Source organism: Uloborus diversus, chromosome 2, assembly GCF_026930045.1.
Source record: "Uloborus diversus isolate 005 chromosome 2, Udiv.v.3.1, whole genome shotgun sequence".
NCBI lineage: Eukaryota > Metazoa > Arthropoda > Arachnida > Araneae > Uloboridae > Uloborus > Uloborus diversus.
Window position 1 is genome coordinate 60,422,088 of NC_072732.1, and position 21,924 is coordinate 60,444,011.

The 21,924-nt window shown below is 31.7% G+C and overlaps 1 protein-coding gene across 1 annotated transcript in view; it reads right to left on the reverse strand.

Moving 5' to 3' along the window:
• Positions 1-21,924, reverse strand: part of LOC129235175 (5'-3' exoribonuclease 2-like) — a 169,485-nt gene that overhangs the window by 85,390 nt on the left and 62,171 nt on the right. Inside the window, exons 25-31 of the mRNA XM_054868864.1 lie at positions 21,716-21,799; positions 20,174-20,277; positions 18,151-18,230; positions 16,750-16,806; positions 16,191-16,259; positions 12,644-12,784; positions 11,067-11,182 (exon numbers count right to left, since the gene is read on the reverse strand). Coding sequence (XP_054724839.1) covers positions 11,067-11,182; positions 12,644-12,784; positions 16,191-16,259; positions 16,750-16,806; positions 18,151-18,230; positions 20,174-20,277; positions 21,716-21,799 — 651 coding nt within the window. The remainder of the gene's footprint in view (positions 1-11,066; positions 11,183-12,643; positions 12,785-16,190; positions 16,260-16,749; positions 16,807-18,150; positions 18,231-20,173; positions 20,278-21,715; positions 21,800-21,924) is intronic.

Below are 21,924 nucleotides of genomic sequence, written 5' to 3' on the forward strand. Positions count from 1 at the left end.
GATTTGACAAAAACGCCTCTTCCCATCAACCTACATCAACCCGGCTGCAATCCCCCTTTTATCCACCTTCCGCTTCAACCCGGGGTGAAGCCGGAGTGTGCAAAAACAGGGCCTAAGAGGATCTGACTTCAAAAAGGGCCGCAATCTTTTCAGATTTTAAATCAGCTGTGCAGGCAATATTACAAATTACCATTGTCATTCAAAGAATTTTGGAATGCAGATTATTGTTAAAGGATTTTTCCACATCCTTCCAGTGAATTCTGGCGCTTTACGACATCGCTGAGAATGAACATTGAATATGCTGATGTGTTAGCTAAGGAAGGAGCCCTCATGGCCCAACAACTCAATAAAATTTCAACTTCATACACTGAGATTTTTACCAACATGACCTAGAAATTGAATTTTAAAAAAAGCGGCTGGGGATACCTTTAGACTATTGACAGCGCATTACCAGGGTCGTATCCAGAGGGGGGGGGATCATGCCCCCCCTCCCCGCAGGATCAAAAATGTTTTGTACCGTAAAACAGAAAAGTTTTTTTTTTTTTTTTTAATTTCTAATGTAATAAAAGGAAAATAAAGTTTTTTTAATTCTTAATTTTAAAACTATTAAACAAGAGAAAACTTAAAGAAATACGGAAAAAGCAATTCTATTTCTCATTAGCTGCAAAGCATACTTGAAATTTAGACCCTTAATTAAGACTTCCTGCTCACTTTCGCAATTTAATTCAGAGCCCTTGTCAGTTGGATAGACTTGCCCTCCTTCAGGAGCATGCACAGAAATTTTGGGGCCCATCACAAATGACTTTTTTGCCCCCCCCCACTCCATATCGTCGCTCCCCTCTGCAAGCCCCGCCTCCTCCTCCACCTAAAACTCTTATAAAACTTCCACAGCACTGATTTCGAGCTGGGGACTCTCCAAAGGCAGAGCCCCAGTTTCCGATTAGGCTAGTATCTGGTTACCAAAATATGCCAAATTCAGCTTCTCCATACATCCTGAGAAAAAAATGCAAAAAACATGATTCTTGCGTTTTATAGCATATTTTTTAAGATAAATTTTTGTGTCTGATACGTTCCATGTCTTGCCCTTTATTTAATACCGAATTCAGTATTTTGGAAGTTCTTTTGTTATTGCTTGTTTTTATCTTACTTCTACTGCATACTGTTAATGTCTTAAGAATGAGAAAAAAAAATAACACTTACTCTACTTTATTTCATTTTCTGCACTACTTGAGATTGAAAAAAAAATTGGTTGTTTTGAGAAATATTTCGTTACATTTATTTTTAACTTAAAACGGATGTGTCTTACAAAGTTATAATCATTTTTTAAGACTGTGCAATCAACTTCTGAAAAGTGCAAATAAAGTGCTTTGAATAATTTAAACTGATCTAGAGTCTTTGAAAATTATTTAAGTTTTTGAAATTCCTTGAAAAATTCTTCAATTTTGTTTCTTATCAAGAAAATAAAGTATGAATTGTCCAAATGACTAAAATATTACTATTTCTTTCTTATTTCTGAGAATCTACACCATTTTTTTAAATCCATTTTGTACAATTTTTATACTGTAGGGTATTTGATGAAAAGGGGGGGGGGGGGGAGTGATCAAAAACAAATTACACTAAAAGCCGATATGAGCAAATGACGATGTGCTTCTCTTCTCTCTTCTCTCATTTTTCCTCTCTGTCGATTAATGTCAACAATTTGTCGAACATTCAATATTTATTTTGATTGATCTTGATTTGCAGAAGAATGTATAACTTTTAAAAGACTTTGTTTGCCTATTTTTCTTCTTATTTTTGTAGTCTCAACTACCCCATATAAGGCCTCAAAATACAGATTTTTATATATATGTTTTAAAAAATTTCCCGGGGGAGAAACCCCTGGACCCCCTGAAATTCTGGATGTTCTACATTCTACTCAAAGGGACACTCTTCTGTTATCCTTACCACTACAAGGTAAATAAAAAAATAATAAGAAATTAAAATAAAAATAACAGTTCAACAGTAGAATCATTAAAAACTGAGACAAAAAACACTTTCAATGTCAAATATTTTTATGTGCGTGTGTGTGTATAGGTATATGTGTGTGTGTGTATATGTATATGTGTGTGAGTGTTAGGGCAACGTCCGAATCCGGGCCCCTCCCGCAAAAAAAATTTCTGGATATGGCCTTGTGCATGACTGCCTGAGGTCCCACCTCCACAAAATTTGAATTGCTGATTCTCCACCATGTACTCTCTGCGACTTCGATAGGCTACGGCGCTGATCATTTGGACATGGGCACTATGCTGAGTGATTTCAGTTCTACTATTGGAAAGTATTGGAGAGATTAGATCTAGTAACATCCTCATCCTTAGAATGTTTATAGAGATCAATGTTATACTGTTTTCGCCATTTACTGTTTTTCAAAAAGGCATTAAAAATAGTTCTTAGAACCTTCCTTTCAAAAATAATCAAAGCTCTTACTTGTTTAATTGTCAGAGCCAATGTCTCTGCAGCATAGGTTCAGGCCGATTTTATTAAAAAAACCTTGTAGAATAAAATTTACATCCTTTTCTTTATTAGATGGTTCTAGTCTAGATTATTCTAGTTGAGGTTTTCAACTAAAGAAGCAAGAATAATTTTTTCTGATTTTCAGGTAAAAATCATTTTGATAGCTAATTTCTGAGCCCAAATAGGTGATATTTTTTAGTGATTTCAAATTCAATTGGAACAATCTCGAAAAATATAGGTGGGTTTTCCTTTTTACCAAAGTACATTTTTTTTCCCCCATTTACTCTGAATTTTATTTTTTTTAGCTGAACTTTCAAGTGCCAAAAAAGCCTCTCCCAGTACAGCTGTAGATCTTGCAATTATATCTACATCATCAGCATTAGCCAGTATATGAACTGATTTATTACATATAGTACAGTGAGCATTAATACTAGCATCTTGTATAACTTTTTCCAGAGTTAAATTAAAAAGGAGGCATGCCTACACATCCCCCAGCCAAACACTCATAAAGGAGGTACATGTTCTTCCCGGATATTGTGCCACAGATATGGTTTCGGTAAGAGTGAGACTTATGAGCTTAATTAATTTTGTAAGAGCTTAAAACTCAGACAAGGCCTTTAGAAGGTCAGCTCCACCAATTCTATCATAGGCAGCCTTAAAGCCTATTAACAAATAATGGTGTCCATTCCATAAATCCATCCCATTTCCTGATCTTTCAGGCTTGATTTTTGAGGAAATAAAATCAACACAGTAATTACATATCAAATCAACAAATAGTCCAAACTTTGACGTTTTGAAAATCAATAATTTTGGGTTCGGTGGTAATACATTTGATAAGAGGGCACAAGTATTCAGGTAGTACAAGTAATAAGAAAACCCATACTTTCTATTTTTCGAGCGCTAAACTTTTGAGTTATTCAGCTTTTCTGAAGCAAAAATTATACAAATTTGATAACAATCGGGACCGTTGTGAGGTCAAAAAATTAGGGGAGTGTATGAAATTGGCAGCTCTTAAAATGTGCCTTAAATTTACTTTCTCTGTCCTAATGCCTACATTTTCCATCCAGTTGCCAAAAACAAAGATAAATAATAGCAATTACAAAGTAACATACTTCCAATTTTTAATTGTTGACAAAACCAAGGAAAAATAATAGTAATTATAGCTTTAGATTTGCTTATAAAATTAACAAACTAATTTCAAGACTGAACTTAAACATGTGTATACTTGGCTTTAAAACTTTAGGTAATTAAAACTTTAAAAATAATGCAGGTTTTTGAGCTTTCTTGATTCACATCAAGTCATCAGTTTAAAAGCATTCTTAAAAGCTTTTTCTTTTACTGAACTCCATTTTTCGAAATTGACACTTTAAAATGCAACTGATATCTTTGATTATGTAAGAGAAAGGGGAGGTTCTGGGAGAAAATTTTGGAAACAGCAACTCTAAAAACATAGCCTTAGACACTCTTTGATGATGTGAAAGGAAAAAGATCCCAGGGTTCCATCTCCTTAAATTTTCCGAATTTTTACACTTTCAAATGCATTTTAGACAATCCAATTTTTGTTTGCATAGCTAGAATTTTACACCATTTTATCTGGAGTAACTTCTCTTGGTTAAGATAAATACTTACAGCAATAAAAATTGACGTTTGTGGGACTAATAAATGCTCAGACACAGCCGAATTTAGCTTCACGCCACCCCTAGGCAAATTTAAAATTTTGCCGCCCCCAGAACCATCCCCTTCCCCCCCCAAAAAAAACAACGAAGCCACATTTTCTTAATTCAAAAAAATGCAACTAAAACTCTCAAAAATAGTGTTTCCTAAATTAAAACTGTTTAAGTTTCCGAAGAAATGATAACGTTTGTTATTATTTGATTTTGTATGGTTTTTTTGGCTCAATAACTTTTCTAGTGCAGGTCATTAAGCGATTCATATGTAAGATTAATTCAAATAACATTTACAATATGTATATTTATTTACATAATATCAATTAATGAATCATGATTATTATTTTCTTATAGCACTATAGTTTAATGAAACATGATCTCTTTCATTCTTTTTAATCTTAAGATGTGTTTTTATAATGAGAACGCTGATGAATTATTATAAAATGATATAAACATGAGTTTGACTAATGAGGGAAAATATAATGATATAAAACAGGGAAATAAACAGTAACGGAGATTTGTATCGAATGTGATAAGCGTGTTTCACTTAAGAAAGCACCTTTACTTTAAAAATAAAGTGCTAACTTCTTTGAATTGTTTCATTATGCATCATCTTTCACTCAACAAGACATTTTGATAAAAACACGATTATATATATACTTTCTGTTTAAACTCCCTTACTTCTTCCAAAATTATTATTGTTATTTTAAATAAATCCACATTTTGAAATTGAATCTTTGGCTTACGACCAAACGGCACGACCTTGAGGGTCACTGATTTTGACAAAATTCTCGATATAGGTTCATTCCCACTAGATATAAGCCCACGTAAAGCGGTTTGACTGCATAAGCCTTAGTTTGGCTGCAGCGAGGCTCCAAAGTTACTAGTTTGGCCCAGAAATGCAATGGCATTTCCATTGGAATTTCAGACTTTGACACTATGTTCGATGCCCCAACACATTTGGCATCTTTTGTTAGTACAATGATTGGAAGGGAGAACATCCAATTTTTATGGGCATTATTTAAGTTACTTGAAAAGTCAAAAAAGTCATGCATTTATGTTTTTTTTATGTGCCATGTGCAATAAACATTTTCTCTTAGCTTGCTTTTTGCTTATTATTGTGGAATGTCTTTGATAATAGACGATAAATATCCAGTTAACGTAAATGTTTTCATTAGAAAACGATGAATAATTTTTTACTTGCAGAGAATTAATGTAAAATAAAAATAATTAGTTTTATTTGCAAACTATAAATATCCTGTAATATATTATTTTGGCATTCAAGTTAATGAAATTAAAAGTAGTGGCCAATTTAAATTTGAGAAGCACTTATTAAAAGTTAGTATTTAATGTAAATAATTCAAAGGTAAGTGCTTGCAAATAGCTCATACTGCAGTACAATAGCAGAAAAAGGGGTAAAAATGGTAATTCTAAAGGAAACTCCATTGCAAATCTGGTTCCAAATTATCAACTTTCAACCCCCGTTGCAACTGAACTAGGGCCTATGCAGTCAAACCACTTTACCTGGGCTCATATTTATTGCGAATTGACCTATATCTAGGACTTTGTCTAAATCCGTGTCCCTCAAGGTCGTGCCGTTTGGTAGTTAGTTATTTAACAATTTATATAGCTGAATCTTTGCTGAACTTTGTTTTGTGCATAAACTATATGACCATAGCATTGCCACATGCTTTTTTTCAATCAATGACCGCTTTTCGTCTTTACACTTACTGTTTTATACTAATCTATCCATTCTTCAAAAATATTTTATTTTCAAGAGAAGTATATAATAAGAAAACATTATTTTATAACAAGAAAAGGATGTTGCTATGGAAATGAAGAATTTCACTTTGAAGAATTATAATTTAAAAAAATGTGTGGTTCATGCAAAATTTGCCGCCATTAAAAATTTATTTTAAATATATTTTAAATACCCCCTGAATTTTGTAATAAAGATTTAGTTTTCTTGTGTTTTACATTAAAACAGAACTACCTGTGTTCATTACAATATTTTAAATTTCTCGTACTTTATTTCAATCTTTTTTTTTTTTTTTTCAAATTAAAACAGATTGGCAGCACATGTATTTTTCTCAACTTAGCTGCTTTTTTTTAAAAATATTTTTTATTAAATAAGTTATCAATGTAAATTTTTCAGTGGCCTTGCACTAAGTTATTTGTTTTATGTTTATTTATCTTTATAATTATTATTAAACTACAGCTTAAAGCTTGTCATGAGTTTGTAATATGCTTTTTCTTTTTTTTGATAAAAGTAATTGTTTGAAGTATATATTTTGTTAGTTTGGTAAATTATAATGCTGAAATCTTAGATGTTAACTTTTTTTTACCGAGACAAAAAAAGTATTTTTTCTTTTTTCAATTTATTCCATTTGTTCATTCAGTATCAATTCGTCAAGGCCGCAAAGGTATCTTTTTTAACCACTAAAGTGAAATTGGCAGCCCAATTTCAGAAAAACGGGAGGGGGGGGGAGTAATGGTACAATTATAGGTCAAAACCTTACAGAGTACTTCAAATAGTGTTATTTTCTTCTGTTTTACATGTTTTTATATTTTTTTAGGGTGAAACCTCAAGAATACTATGCATTACCACATAGTGCAAGAGAAATGGTCAGCTTGTTCTTTCCATGCTGTGGACTGGGTTCAGGTCTCTTGGGCTGCTCATTTGATAAATCTAAAGTAAAATCTGGGGATTAACCCAAAACCTTTTTTTTTTTTTTTTTTTGTCTTCAAAAAGTTGGAAATTTATTTTTTTAAGCATTATTACAATAATATCAATTTACTGAATGTGCATCTCAATATTAGTCTATGTCTCACCAATTAAGTTTCTAAAGATGAAATCTAGAAAATATCAGTCAGGCAAAAATAAACCTTGATGCCACATTAAAAAATGAAAAATAAGGTATTCACCTTTCAAAATGAAATTACGAATGAGTAAAGTTTGTCCTTTATACCACAATTACTTAGCTCTTATGGGGAGCTTTCTTATAACCAAATTATACATTAGATGTAACAGATGCAATTTTCTTTTGCAAAAAGTAATACAGCTGCAAACCATGTCTCACAATATCTAGGGTTTCTACTGCATTTATTTATTGTTTTTTAATTTGGCATCGGTGAACTTTTAAATTTTAAAAGCCTTAAGAATACCAAGAAGTCTAAATATAATTATACAACTCATCAAAGCTTGTCTGTTTAGTGACACAAACTTCCACCAAAAAACCTATTGACAGCCCACTTGAAATCATGTGAAATCAAACAAGAACGAAAACTACACTGATTTAAAAAAATAATAAATAAATGATCAAGCATTATTTATCTATTTACAATTAAACCTTATTCAGGAACTCTTTTAACCTAAGTCGGTTTCACTGCAATTAAGGGGGGGAAACCAGTTAAGGAGGCAGATATTTTAGTGTTTTTCACAAAAAAATTTAAGAAAAGGAGTAATCAGAATTTGTTCAAACTGAAAGGATAATTTATTCATATTTTGAAGTAAACTTTATAATTTTTTCAAGTCATTTCTGTCAGAAATAGAATTCCTGAAGTCAATTTTTATATTTGTTCTCAGTATATATATATATTTTTTTATCATTAACAATATATTTCCTCAGAATATGAATTTAATTCTGGTAAATAAAATAAAACATTTCATGCTTTAGAGATGTTTGATCACAAAATTCACGCTTTTCAACCATTTTTATTCTTTTTTTTTTTTTGCATTAAAAAATATTTTTAAATAATGATATCATCCCAGAATTAGGTTCATATAGAGTGTAATTGAATAAAAAAGATTCACACAAAAATTCAGAACGATTAGCTAATAATGTTTTGTGCTAGAATGCACACCATTAGAAAAAAAGTTGTTTCGAGAAAAACGCGATTGAAAAAACTGCTGTGAACATTTTCGAATCTCCACAGTTTTTTAAGTGCTCATAGCACTGGAACTAATAGGAATTTTGAATTGAAATTTTGGCAACATATTCTTGACTAGTTCCATTAACATTTTATGACAGTAAAAAAAATGGGTTTTTTCAACTTGTCTAAACTGGTTTCCCCCTTTAATTTCTTTACTTATTTTTATATATAAATAATATCCCTCCAAAGCCGGGGTTGTCATTCCGCAGCAGGCACCAAATTTTCAGTGCATTTCAATCATTTTTCCACCCACAAGGAAATTTTTGGAATATTGACTAAATCATATATTTCTTTAAATGATATTGAAAAACAAAAGTGGTTGAATCTGAAAGTATTGTTATATAGTAAAATTTTACTACAGCGAATATAAACACAATGAAGTAACTGTTATAACAAAATAAATGATCAGTTGTGTTTTAATTACCATTAGAACAACTTTAACAAAAAAAAAAAAAAAAATTCAACATGATGGTTTTGCAAAAATACGCTACAACAAAATATTATGAATCACAAAACTTGCAACTGAACAATTTTTTTCACTTGGATATTTCTGTTAATGTTTTATCTTAAAAGGAACTAAACTCATTGCAAAAGTAATCTCCTTTCCTTTTCCGTGAATTCTGCTAGCAGAGGGAGAGATGAAGAAAAAGGTGCTCAGAGTAACTTCACTTTCAGCTCAGTTTAAAACATACATTTGAAACAAGATTCCACAGTTGGAAACACGTAACATTGACAATGATTTAAATAAAGATTCAACCTCTCAAAAATTCAATGATAAATATGACGAGCAGCTGACAGTCGAATATGAGAAAGAATATGCTTGGGATTCCGAGAAAGACAAACCTTCTCAGGGCAAACTTGAACCATTTCTTAGAAAATTATACAGCAATTTGCTAATGGAAACATATTGCACAGTCCATTGCTGATTATCACAATTTAGAAAAATAAGAAAGTTTTTAAGGTGAAGAAAATTAAGTCAAGCCATTGAAGATGCTCTGAATTCTGTTGAAGATTCAGCAAGTTTGAAAACAATGTAAAACCAATTATCTTCACCCCAGATAACTTTTTCTAATGTTAACCAGGTTTACAACATTTTACTGTTTGACAGAAAAAAAAAATCTGGATTTTATACATTAAATTTTTTTAGTGCATTACATGAAGAGCATTACGATGATGGCAAGTCAATTTTACATCACTATAGGAATGTAATTTACTTTATGCTACTAATTTTTCATAATCGTCATAATTTAAGGATTATTCAAAATATCAATCTGGTACTATCATATCCTCTAACACTAGCCACATAGTCATCCATAGCACTTGCGACACTCTGAGTATCATAAATACATGACCCAAGCAACATAGCAAACATAATTCTCATGACTTTTGCAAGTCCAATATGATAGCGAAAATTTCAGCTTCACGAAATATTTCAACTTGGTATAGACAATCTAAATCCAGTTTTGTTCATATAAAATTCCTGAAATCACCGATATCTACATTTTCACAAAATTAAGACTTGTGAAAGTAGATGCTTTTACAACATTCATGCATAAATGCTTCATTGCTTATTGCGACATAGCTTTGAAACACAATTTTGTACATAAAAACAGAATTTCATTAGCAGTTGAAATGTGATAAGCTCTTTGTGATTTCAGCAACTTTCTCATGAAGATTGCACAATTGCCAACACTATAACAAGAAAATTAAAGAAAAATTTGTGTACAAATAGGGAGACTTCCCTGTAAATTAATTTAATGACAAAAACTTTAATGGGTAGGGGTATTTTCAATAGATTAGTATGTATTTCACAGTTTGAAAAAACAATAAGTCAAAAAGACTTGCTATGATGTTCTACTCACCAATATATAAATACTTTGAATTTAATTGAATAAAATTAATTTCCAATTTAAAAAAAATTTCATTGAAATAATTGATTACAAATAACTTAAATATCTCTTAGTGATAAACAACTTGTACTTGACTTTTTTTTCTCTTGAATTAAAAAAAAGGCTATGTAAATAAAACAACCATGAATCAACAAACTAGCAATTAAACAACTTAAAATTTTCTGGATTTTGATACAACTCATCTACTTTCCCCTTTCTTTCTTTTCATAAAAAATCAGTGATGAAAATTGAAAAAGATGATAAATGAATTTTTGTGTATCAAGAACAGCATTCAAATATGTAGAATTCCTACATCTTCAATTCAAGTTATGGTTTTTGCAATCACGAGTTGCAATAGATGGGTTTCTTGCTTCTACAAATGGCTCCTGTCCCCTGGAATCAACTTTTTTTTACACCCAACCCTCTCATCTTAACACAATCTTCTTTAGATAAAATCAGCATCCAACAGACAACAAACCTCTGCAAGCATGTCCCTCTTCCTGGGTGGTGGTGTGTGTGCAGGCATGTGTGCATAGGACATGGATGCCACCACCCAGGTGGAGCAGCTGGCGGAGGTCTTAACACTGTGCAGAATGTGTTGAATTTAAAAATTGTCAGCATTATTTATCTTGTTGAATGTGTCCTTCTTGCCAAATTTTATTGAAATTCAAAATGTTGAGGTCAAGAAGGTATTGATATGACATTTAATTGCTGAGTAAGCAATTTGTTGCGTGCTTAAAAAGAATGAAACATTGTAAGAAGTAAAGGCAGCAAAAGAACTGATTGCCCAGATATGATAAAAAAAAACTATCTGACAATCCTTAAACTTAATTAAGAGGTGAATTTCAAATTACTTATCATTAACATTATTGCAATATTATAATTCAATTATTTTACTGCTAAATACATCCCATTACTTTGTTTTGATTATGTAGGAAATTTACTTCAATATATTTTTAACTGATTTACTCTTTTTAAACATTTACTATTATAAGAATAATCAAGCATTATATAAATTATTATGAGACATTGTTAGTAATTTCTTTGGACCCATATACAAGGTTTTTACTATACAAAAAAATCTTACCTGATGCTGGAGGAAAACTAGATGAATACGGTGAAGATCCTCTCGGAGTGTAACGACCACGACCACCATAGCTATTTGGAGGCGGCACATTACCATACCTGTCAGGCAAATTGTGGCTAAAACAGAAAAAGAAAAATACATAAACAACAGCAGTGTGTATAATTTTTTGACTTCTTAAATAATACAAGATGACTAAAGTTATTTTTTTTCAATCCCAAATTGATGGAAAACTATGCTTTATTCCATCTCTCCCATCCCACGTTCTGCATTTTATGGTTAGAGATTAAAAAGTCATGAAATCTTTTCTTGTCTTTTTTGCACCAAAAAAGCACTTCAGTAATTTTCAGAATATGGAGTTTATTTCTAATCAATCAAGTCCTGTATGCAAGAGTAGTAGGAGTACAAGAAGTTATAAAAGCCTGAACGGTAGAGCGTCGGGCTCGTAACCGAAGAGTCTCAGGTTCGATCCCAGTGGTTGAAGATCGTTGGTGTTTGTTTATGGCAAGGGGGTACGTTAAATATGTCCTTGTCACAAAGTCCTCCAAGTGAATTAATACTCTAGGGATGCTGGACCAGGGATTGCTTGGCTTCTGGTCTGAATCAATAAATCAGAGCAGTCTTCAGGGCCCCATACAATTATTTAAACCACAAATATTGGTCGGTACGGGTGACTGTGAAGTGAATTAGGAGTTCAAGCTCTTCTTTTATTATGCTTTCAGAATGTTACAGGGTGTCCAGGAAAGGTCTCCCTGATTTCAAAATTAAAAATCTCGAAAACAAAGGTCAATATTGGATTAAAATAAACAGCATGTTTCTTGTGAAACCCATAAAATTCACATACAGGAACTTGGAAATTAGTTTAAAAATTGCCAATGGGGGCACTGCACGCTATTATTGCACTGGAAATCCCCATAAATAGTGTTGCGATGGGGTAAGGCGATTCAGCAGCAGTTTTGCCTCTCAGAGGCACTTACATTTTCGCTAGAAATTATCGTACAACCTCTTCGCAGCACTATTTATGAGGACTTATATTGCAATTACAGCATGCAGCGCCCCCTGTTGGCAATTTTGTTACTAATTTCCAAGTTTCTGTACATGATTTTTATGGGTTTCACAAGAAACATATCGTTTATTTTATTCCAATATCGGCCTTTGTTTTCGAGACATTTAATTTCGAAATCAGGGAGCCCTTTCCTGGACACCCTGTATATTCAATATAGATGCTGACTACAGAGGTCAGGAACCATAGCTTCATTGCATGGAACAAACTCAAATTGTAACATTATTAAAACTTCCTCTTTTTATCATAATGGATAGAATAAACAAGCCAAAAGTGGCAGTTATTATTCAATTTCGAACAACATGGCTCTGACATACAGCAGCATCTCCATTTGCTCAAAATGCATAATAGTTTTGAATTTAAAAAATATTGAGTTTTCAAAACTTAACTAAGTACTTTTATTGAAGTTATTCACAGAAATATCAATATGAAAGAGAGATTGCTGAATTATATAGTTGCGTTAATTTTAAATTCAAAGAGCATATTTAAGATAATAAGCATTTCATTGAATACATACTTTATCATTCTATGGCCTCCATCAGCTAAAGAAACTCTTTTATTGTAAGGAGACATTCCCACTTGGGGCCTTCTGAAGTTGTTTCGGTTTCTGTAGTCTGGTATTGGCATTTGACCAGGCTTTAAAACTTTTGGAGGATCACTAAAGCAAAAGAAAATATGCTTGATAAGTTTTACTCTTAGCAGTTAATATTATTGCACATACAGAATTCATTGTTTAAAAAATATGTATGATAATAATTAGGGCTCGACCGATGGCATTTTTTGGCCGATGGGCCGATGCTGATTGTTGGCGGATTATTCAAAGATGGCCGATTGTTTTCCTCCAAATGGCTGATGGCCGATGCCGTTGGCCGATGGCAAAAAAAAAAAAAAAAAAAAAGAAAAAAAAATCAAACAGAAATAAATTGATGAGATTGTCAGGGATTTAAAGTATCATTGATTCATTTCACTTTACTTCCTTTTTACGAATAAGGAATTGTAAACACAAAAAAAAAATTAGATTTTGACTTAAATTTCTATTTTACGATCACCATATTTATACATATACTCTTGTGATGTCTTCATGCGCGTAAACTTGCGTCCCTCAAAAACGTTATGAAATAGTAAGTTGAAAACTCATACGTATGTAGGTAGTATAATCTAAAAGTTCGAGGACAAATTCTATAAAACCTTACCCTGAATAGTTCACATTGCTGAAGCACATCTATCTACAAAATAGTCACCTTGAACGACTATGCACTTCTGCCAACGTTCGTATAGCTTTTAGAAGCACTCCTGGAAGACATTTTTCGTAACCTCCTGTAAGGCCTCTTGCGCTGCTGCTTTTAACTTCATAGTGGAGAAGAAGGCGACTTTCATGTTGAGGATGCACGTTTCGATTGGTCAATACTCTGATATGACAAACAAATAACATAACGTTTCGTCGGACTTAGTTCCGTGTGATTTTTATCTGTTCCCAGCAAAAAAAAAATGCGTGCCGCTTTCTTCCATGAGGAGAAGATAAAGATGCATCATAGAAGGTAGCGAAAAATGTTTAAAGGAGTGTTTCCAAAAGTTATATGAACACTGGCAGAAGTACACAGTCACAAGACGACCTTTTGAAGGTGGATGTGCTTCGGTAATGTGAACTATTCTGGGTAAGGTTTTATACAGCTGGTCCTCAAACTTTTGGATCGTACTACATACAATCTGTATAGGGCGTAGTTGTGTTTCTCCTTTTTTGACTGCTGTGATTGAAAAGAAAGAATAACAGCAAAAAAAAAAAAAAAAGAGACTGTTTAATAACCAATTGATTTGTCTTTTTTTAAATTGAACATATAGCTAAGATTTCAGTAATATTGTAATAATGTATGGATTTAGGTATATTAAACATAATTAAAAAACATTAAATTATGTTGTTTAATCATTCAAAAAAAGTTAAGAATAAAACTATGAAACAGGAATATTTTTATACTTATTTAAAATTTATGAATAGAAAAGTTTGCATTTTTCAAAAAAACCTATAACACTGACATAAATTTTGCTGGAAAAAGAAGTAGCCATGAAAAGAGCGAGATTCTTAAAATGCAACTACAATAAAAAAAACTCAATATTTACACCAAGTTAATCACTGAATACATATACTACGTGATCTGATGTTTGCACAATATTGAGCAGTTTGATTGTTTAATCTTTTATGAAGCTTTACAAACAAGTTCAAATTAATTTTTTCAATTTAGCAATAATTTTCTGAAATTTAAAAAAATTGTATAATAGAAAATCCTTGAAACTTTTAATAAAAAGACTAAAATAACTTATTCATTGATTTTATATAAATACATAAAAATAGTTACAACAGAAAAAAATCGATTGCTATTAATGATGCAAAAAACACGGCGCATTACGAAATATAAGTGAAACAAACAAGTATGAGAAATACGCACACTTCTTGACCAAAATAAATAATCGCTAAATATTTAAAAAATGCTTGAAACGACGAGGTAGGGTTAGGGGATCACCCTCTGATTTTGGAGTAACTCACACTTCGGCCCCAACCTCGGCCTAATTTTTTTAGTACAGAACCGCTACCCCCAACGCCTCGGAAGAGTTTCTGAATCTACTTCAGCACTTCCGAAGAAAAAATTCAGAAGTCCCTTTGATTTCCGAATTATGTCACCATTGAAAACGTCTTTAATCAATTTCTTACATTAATGCTCTAAATTCTTTCTAAACAATAGATAAAGTTTGAAAAAAAAAATCTTTAATTTTATGAACGGTGTTAGTTTTAAACAACTCAGAAGTACAACTAGAGTTTAATTTCAGAAATATAGGGAGTGGAAGGAGGGGCACGCAAATGTTCTCGGAAATTCAAAAAATAGTCGTAAAAAATAGAATTCATAATAATCATAAACATTCAGCAGAAAAACCCTTTCAAAACTTGCACCCGAGTTTGTTTTGACGTGCACTGGCGGAATTAAAATATAGCAAATGTTGCAATTGCGCGAGAGGCCCCATAACCATAGGGGCACCGTAGGAGTTACAAAAATGCTTATGATAAATGTTTTACAACTTCTGTGATAGAGAAATAGGGCCCCAAAATGTATTTCGACGGGCCCCAAACTTGTAACTTCGCCGAAGCGATACAGAAAAGACTGCATAACTGTGATTCATATAGCAAATACCGAAAAATTACCAAATTGCCGTCGGTTCAAAGGGACTCTAATAAAATGACACAAAAACCGGTTTCGCCATCTCATATTTGTTTCCATGGTCTGAGATGTTATATTAGTTTTGCATTGAAATAAGTAATAAATAGCCACAAAAAATGAGTAAACAGGCTTTTCAGAACACCCGAGCGAAAACAAAAAGAACGTACGCACACCCCACATGCAAAAATTTATCCTTCTACAGCTTACCATTTTTGAGTTATGACTTAGGAAAGATGCATACGTACATCCAGCTGCAAGAAACAACGCAATAATTAACTTGTTTGGTACCTGAATGCAGTATTAAAAACTCTTTTAGGGGTGACTAAAATAGAAATTCATACTGAAATTTAAGTAAACAATTTTATATAATAACAATAACTCCCTTTACTTTGTACTAAAAAATAAAACAGCAAAGGTCCTTTCTTTTTCAAAAACATCGGCCAATTCCATCGGCTTTTCGATGTTTTTTAAGGTTGATGGGCCAATGTTTCCCGCAAGTTAGCATCGGCCGCCGATGCTGATGGCTAAATTGTTGAACCATCGGCGCCGATGCATCAGTCGAGTCCTAATAATAATTTAGTAGCTACAAATGTCTTTCTCAGAAACAAAGGGAAAAAATCAAGAACATAAATTGAAAAGTTCTACACATGAAATAAGGTAACTTGACAGCAAATGATATGCTAGATTCAAAATTAAATATAAAAGTAATAGGTAGCAGGACAAATTATGATGGCTTTTATGCATAAATCAAGCCTAAATGAAGACGCTACATGTTTTGGTGGCATTATTTTGAGGCCATCAAAGTGATGCCATCATCTTTTGTAAAATACTTTCTATTTGAAAGAGCATTATACTTACACAGCATTTTCTAGTCTCGCAGCAGGAAAGAGGAAATCTTCAGGGTACTGTGGATCCATAAAGCTTATACTATTTAAAAAATACATAAACATTGGTTAAACAAAAAAATACATTTTACAAGATATTTAAACAGATTTAAAGCAACTAACAAAAGTTTGATTGATTTAAAATTCAAACTGTCAGAAATAAGTCAAGTGTGAGATAAATAAAACAACTTTAAAGAAAATACTTAACATGTGCAATTTGTGATGCAATGAATACTGACCAGGGCAAACGATAAACATCAAAATATGACAAATAAGGATGCTACTCAATATTCAGTAATTTTGATACCAAATGCATCAACTAAATTATTTTTTAAAAATGATCTTAAGTTCCTTTTATCACACAAAATTTTGCTCTCTTCTATACAGTTAATATATTTAAAAAATAGTGTAATGTAGAAAGTGTCATGAAATTGAGTCAGGCTCACAACCATTTTCACAAACTTGGCAACAGGCCTGCTTGAAATGAGGTTAAGTAGCAAAGAATTAAAAACAATTTTACAATAAAAACTTACCATACAGCAGCATTTCCTGGTAAATCTGGCAAAGCTCCAAGTGGACTTTTAACTACTCTGAAATATATAATTAAGAGTGATTAGCTTCTAGATCCTAACTTGATAGTTTGAAATAAATGACATGACTAAATGTGGTAGTCAATTACAACAGAAGTTACAAGTAATTAAAGAAATATATCCCCCATACCTTTAATAACCCACAAAAGGAAAAATTGCAAATATGCTGACATTCTACATACAATTGGTTCTTTGTTTAAAGAATTTTAAAGGATCACAAAAGATTGTTCTTGAGTAGAGGGTGTTCCTAAGCGGAATTTTTAGAAAAATTCGAAAGAAAAACATTTTTGCTTCACCCGCTCTTCATATTTCTTACTCCCAAAATATGGGTTTAAACTACAGTGAAATCCCGTGACAAGAAACTTCAAGGGAACCAAAATTGAGTTCTTTGTAATTGGAATCTTGTTGTAATGTAATTCAAGCAATGTAACGGTGGTTAAAAACAGGACTGAACATTTATTTGGTTGAAATGGATATTTCATTGTATTGGAATTCCTTATAATGACATTTCACTTTATGAGACAATATTCTCATCCTCAACCAGGCTTTTACCCTTCTTCAGATGCAACCTCTTCTGTAATGGAATTCAAGTTGTGCAGGTAGAAACGTTTCCATTTGTTGATGCCATGTTATATGTAAGGCTTCAAAGATCGGTAAATTTTCTAATTTCCTTCTAGTCAATAAAAACTGTTTGTTTCTGAAGTTTAGATTTTCTGTAAGATGCTATCTCCCAGCTGATGCCTCCCTAGTTGCAACTTTCGTGTAATTCTAGCTAATAAAAAATTAAACGTCAGATTTGAAAGGCCAAGAAAATATTTTGAAGGGGTGCGAACCTCCCATAGATAACCTAATAATTTAAGAGAAATTTTGATAATTGCTCGTTTTAAAGTAGAAGTAGACAACAATATATAATAGAGAGTTACTAATTGTGGCTTGAAAAATTCCTATGTGAGAAATTCAAATAGTGAAAACGATAACTTGAAATAAATATTTAAATTTATTTTGCTTTGAAAAAGAAGATTCCGAGTTTGATGACTATCCAGAACACATACAATTAGTTGATGTTTTATTTTATAGCACGTTATAACACGTATAATTAAATTAAAATTTACAATTCTGCATTAAAAAATTGATTTGTGTTTAGTGTTTGTCCCAGCTTACATGATTTATACTCAACTGCGTCGTATTTGAAAAAAACTTCCTTTCCTTTCTTATATAGACAAGTGCAGCATCAGTGCATTTTACTTTCCAAAAGGTAGTTAGTTCTGATAACAAATTGAAATAAAGTTCACTCTCACAGACGTTTGACACAAGACACACAAAAAACTATTATTAGCAACTTACTCTTTTGGGTTGATAACATCTTGAGACAAAATGACTGTTCCACCCATCCCAGAAAAAAGTTTAGAGCTCAAGTTTATTTCCTGTAATGGAACACAGAGAAAGATGCATGTTCAATAAAAATATTTAAAAAATCAGGACAGTTCAAATACTTTGAGAAATCAAGTACAAACATTACCTCACAGAAAAAGTGTTGGAGGAAAAATGTACTTAAAATTTCCTCACTCAAAATATCTTTAAAAAAATTTCTAATTGGATAAACGAAACATATGATTGAAAACAAACATTATGACAAGAAACTATTTCAGCTAAACATACTATACATGACAACCTTGTTGTGCAGCTAAAATCTTGTTTCTTCATGCAAACACTTAAAACAACCAGAATATTGTGGACAAGATTCCACAACTGCTTTGCACCATCCATCAAAATGGAATGAATATTGCTTCACAAGTACTGTTCTTTTTTTTTAAAGTGAACAAAAGAAACCCAACTGTGTGTTACATTACCACTTTTATGCAGCTATTACTCATTACACTTTGCACCTTTCCCAGCTAAAGCGGCAACATACTGTTACAAATTCTGTAAATAGTAATTATTTTTATGATTAATTTGTTGTAATCTGTCTAAATTTGGCATTTATAACATTATCTTTTACCAAAAATTATCTTAGTAATGTAACCTGTAAATGGTTTCTTGTTATGAATATACAACCCCTTACATTTGAATGAAGTATATGGTCCCTCCATTTCTGAATGATAAGATTTGTGAACGGAATAAAAAGAAAATGTGAGAAACTGGTGGAACGTTGTAGGATTTTCAGGATCTTTCTTTGCTGGTTTAAAATGCGGGGCATCTTGTGAATGAAGGGGAGTCAGTTTGTTTTCTAACTGTGGAGTCTCGTTTTCAGCGTTCCGATGGAAGTGTGTATTAGCCTTTGCACTGTATTTTTGCTATTTTGATGTAAATTTTTATAACATTGTGTGACCGTTGAGTTCATGGTGTTAATTGATATTTGCCTAATTGCTATGGTTAATTTAGCAGTTGCTAACAATATTTCTTGTACGTAGTTGTAAATAAATCTCCTGTTTTCTCTCAAGAACTGTGTCATTATTTTAAGAAAGTTTGAAGTTGCAACTGAACTCGTAACGACATTAATGTGTGTGTGTGTAGTAGCAACTGTTGATACAACAAGAAGAAAAAAAAACTTCAACACATTAATGCACATTTAAGATCAAAATTTAAGTACAATTAATGCATTAAAAAGTAAAAATGTCGCAATACAATATATTTGAACTGTTTGCAGTGCAATTTGAATACATTGAAAATTTTACTGTCTACAAAAGCAGTGACAGTAAAGCTGCAATAAATTACTATTATTTTTAATTTTTCTTCCAATGTAGAAAATTGCAAACATAATATGCTGAAAATATAATAGTAATGTACAATGAGAAAATATTAAGCATCAAATTCCCCCCCCCCCCCCCCCCCCAAATTGTTAAGAAAGTTAAACAACAAAATGTAAAAATGCTTTTAAACTTCCTCCAGAATTAATTCTAGAAATACATACTATATTAATACATATATATTAATAGAAATGAAAATTAATAAAAATGCAATACTTTTATTAAACAAATAAAACTTCTTAAGGAATTGCAACAAAAAATATAAGAAACGAAATGAATTCTACAATAAACGAAATTGCTATAATTTTATAATTGTATCACAACTAGAATCTTATAAAATTTTTATAACATTGTTTTTTGGAACAATTTTTGTCCCCTTTTTCAAATGGATAACATTAAAAAAAGGTGCAACAGTATATTTAAGGTCAAAAGGGAAAATTGATAAACCTACAGTCATAATTAATAAACAATATAAATGCAGACACTTGCTCCAGTTTTCCAAGTTTTTTTATTTCTAAAAACCCTCATATAGCTCCAAATGTCAATACCATGGCAATTTTTATCTTTTTATTTTACATAATCATTGCATTATTTACACTTTAAAAGAAATAACAATTTACCAGTTTCCAATTTGATCCAGATTCATATAAAGCTACTAGAAAATCATATCCTTTATGCCCTTGACGAACATACAATCTATCATTTCCACGAACGTTCCTTTTTACTGCAAAAAAGAGAGAGAGAGAAATTAATATTTCTTCAGCTCAGTTAACTTGTGATTCAAAAACAACTAAGTACTTTTGAGAATTAATATGATATCTGCATAAAATACTTTTTCACATTTAAAAAACTGTTGTAATTTCATACATATACTATATTTGGGGCAAACCTAACCTGGCAGTGTCGTAATGCTGTGATTAGAATTTCTGTAACCTTAACAATGCTGCCAGGTTAGGTTCGCTTATAAATAGCTGGTGTGACATTTATCACATAAAATTTTTTTTGGAAAGCTGATACTTTATTTAAGAAATGTTACTAAAAAAGAACTAATTTTTGTGAGGCTTTAATTTTTGAATATCATAATCGCAAAAATTTAAGCCTTGTGAAATAATTTTTTGGGTATATTTTTCAACTTTCGGTTCAGTTCATATCAAATTCATAAAACCACCAATATCTTCATTACTGAGAAAATTCCAGTTGCGAACTAAAAGAAGTGCTTTCACAGTTCTTATATTCAAATACAAGAAAATAAAAAGAAAAGCCAAAGTTCCTAGGAACAAAATGCAAGCAGATAAATGAAAAGGTCACACCTGCCTGCTACAATGGATTAATAGTAATTTTAAAAAATTGTGCGATCTGATTTGCTGCAGCACTGTAAAAAAAAAATTTGAACCGTAAAACAAGCCAAGTCCTATAGCCTCAACAACTGAAGCTCAGACCACTGTTTCTGGTCACAACACAAAGCATCAACTCTTACACCACTAGTTCTGCTACACTTTCAAAACCATATGTTTCCTATATTAGAAGTACCGTTGTATTGGGTGACTGTACCCTATTTTTGATTCTTCATTTTATTAAATTAAATCTTTCTTCAAAACTTCTGAACAAAGGCGACCTTTGAATCAGGGCCCGAGCAAGGAAAAGTGATGCCCAGGTACCAGTAAAAGTTGCTGCCCCTTCCCAAGTTGTTAAAAAGTGAGAATTAACATTAAACACAATGTAATTTACCACATTTAAATATATATAATTGTAACAATGTGAGATGTGCTTTCAAAAAGGGGGAAGAAAGAGAAAAAACGGACTATTTTGGTACCCAGTTTAGTGGGCTCTTGGGACCATGTGTTAATCAGGTCCTTCTCAGAACAACAGTCATCAAACCCTTGGACAGGTTAGTGACAATTGTTCAGAGGTTCCACTGCATTATATTGATGCTTATTTTACTTATTTTTTTTTAACTTATTAATAATTCCAACTATGATTTAGGCTTGACTTTTCATTTTTAGAACTTACACCGAATGTTTCAAAAAAAAAAAAAAAATCATACTTTTAGAAGCATGAAAAGGTAGTTTGCAATTGAGACATATTACTTTAGATCTACAATCATTAAAACAATTTAACAGTATGTTATTACAGAAAAACTTATATGTGGCAAAAATACTTACTTTCTTCAGGAGTTAATTTAGAATATACACCTTCTAAAGCTTTAAGCAATCGCCTTTCATCCACAAATGGCAACAAAGCAACACCTAAATGATAACAAGTAAATTTTTATGGAATTTTAAGAACAGAGAAACAAATTATGTTATACAGTGAAGCACAGTTTATACGTTTCTCTTTTATACCTTTTTATCAATTATATGTTTCTTTTAAT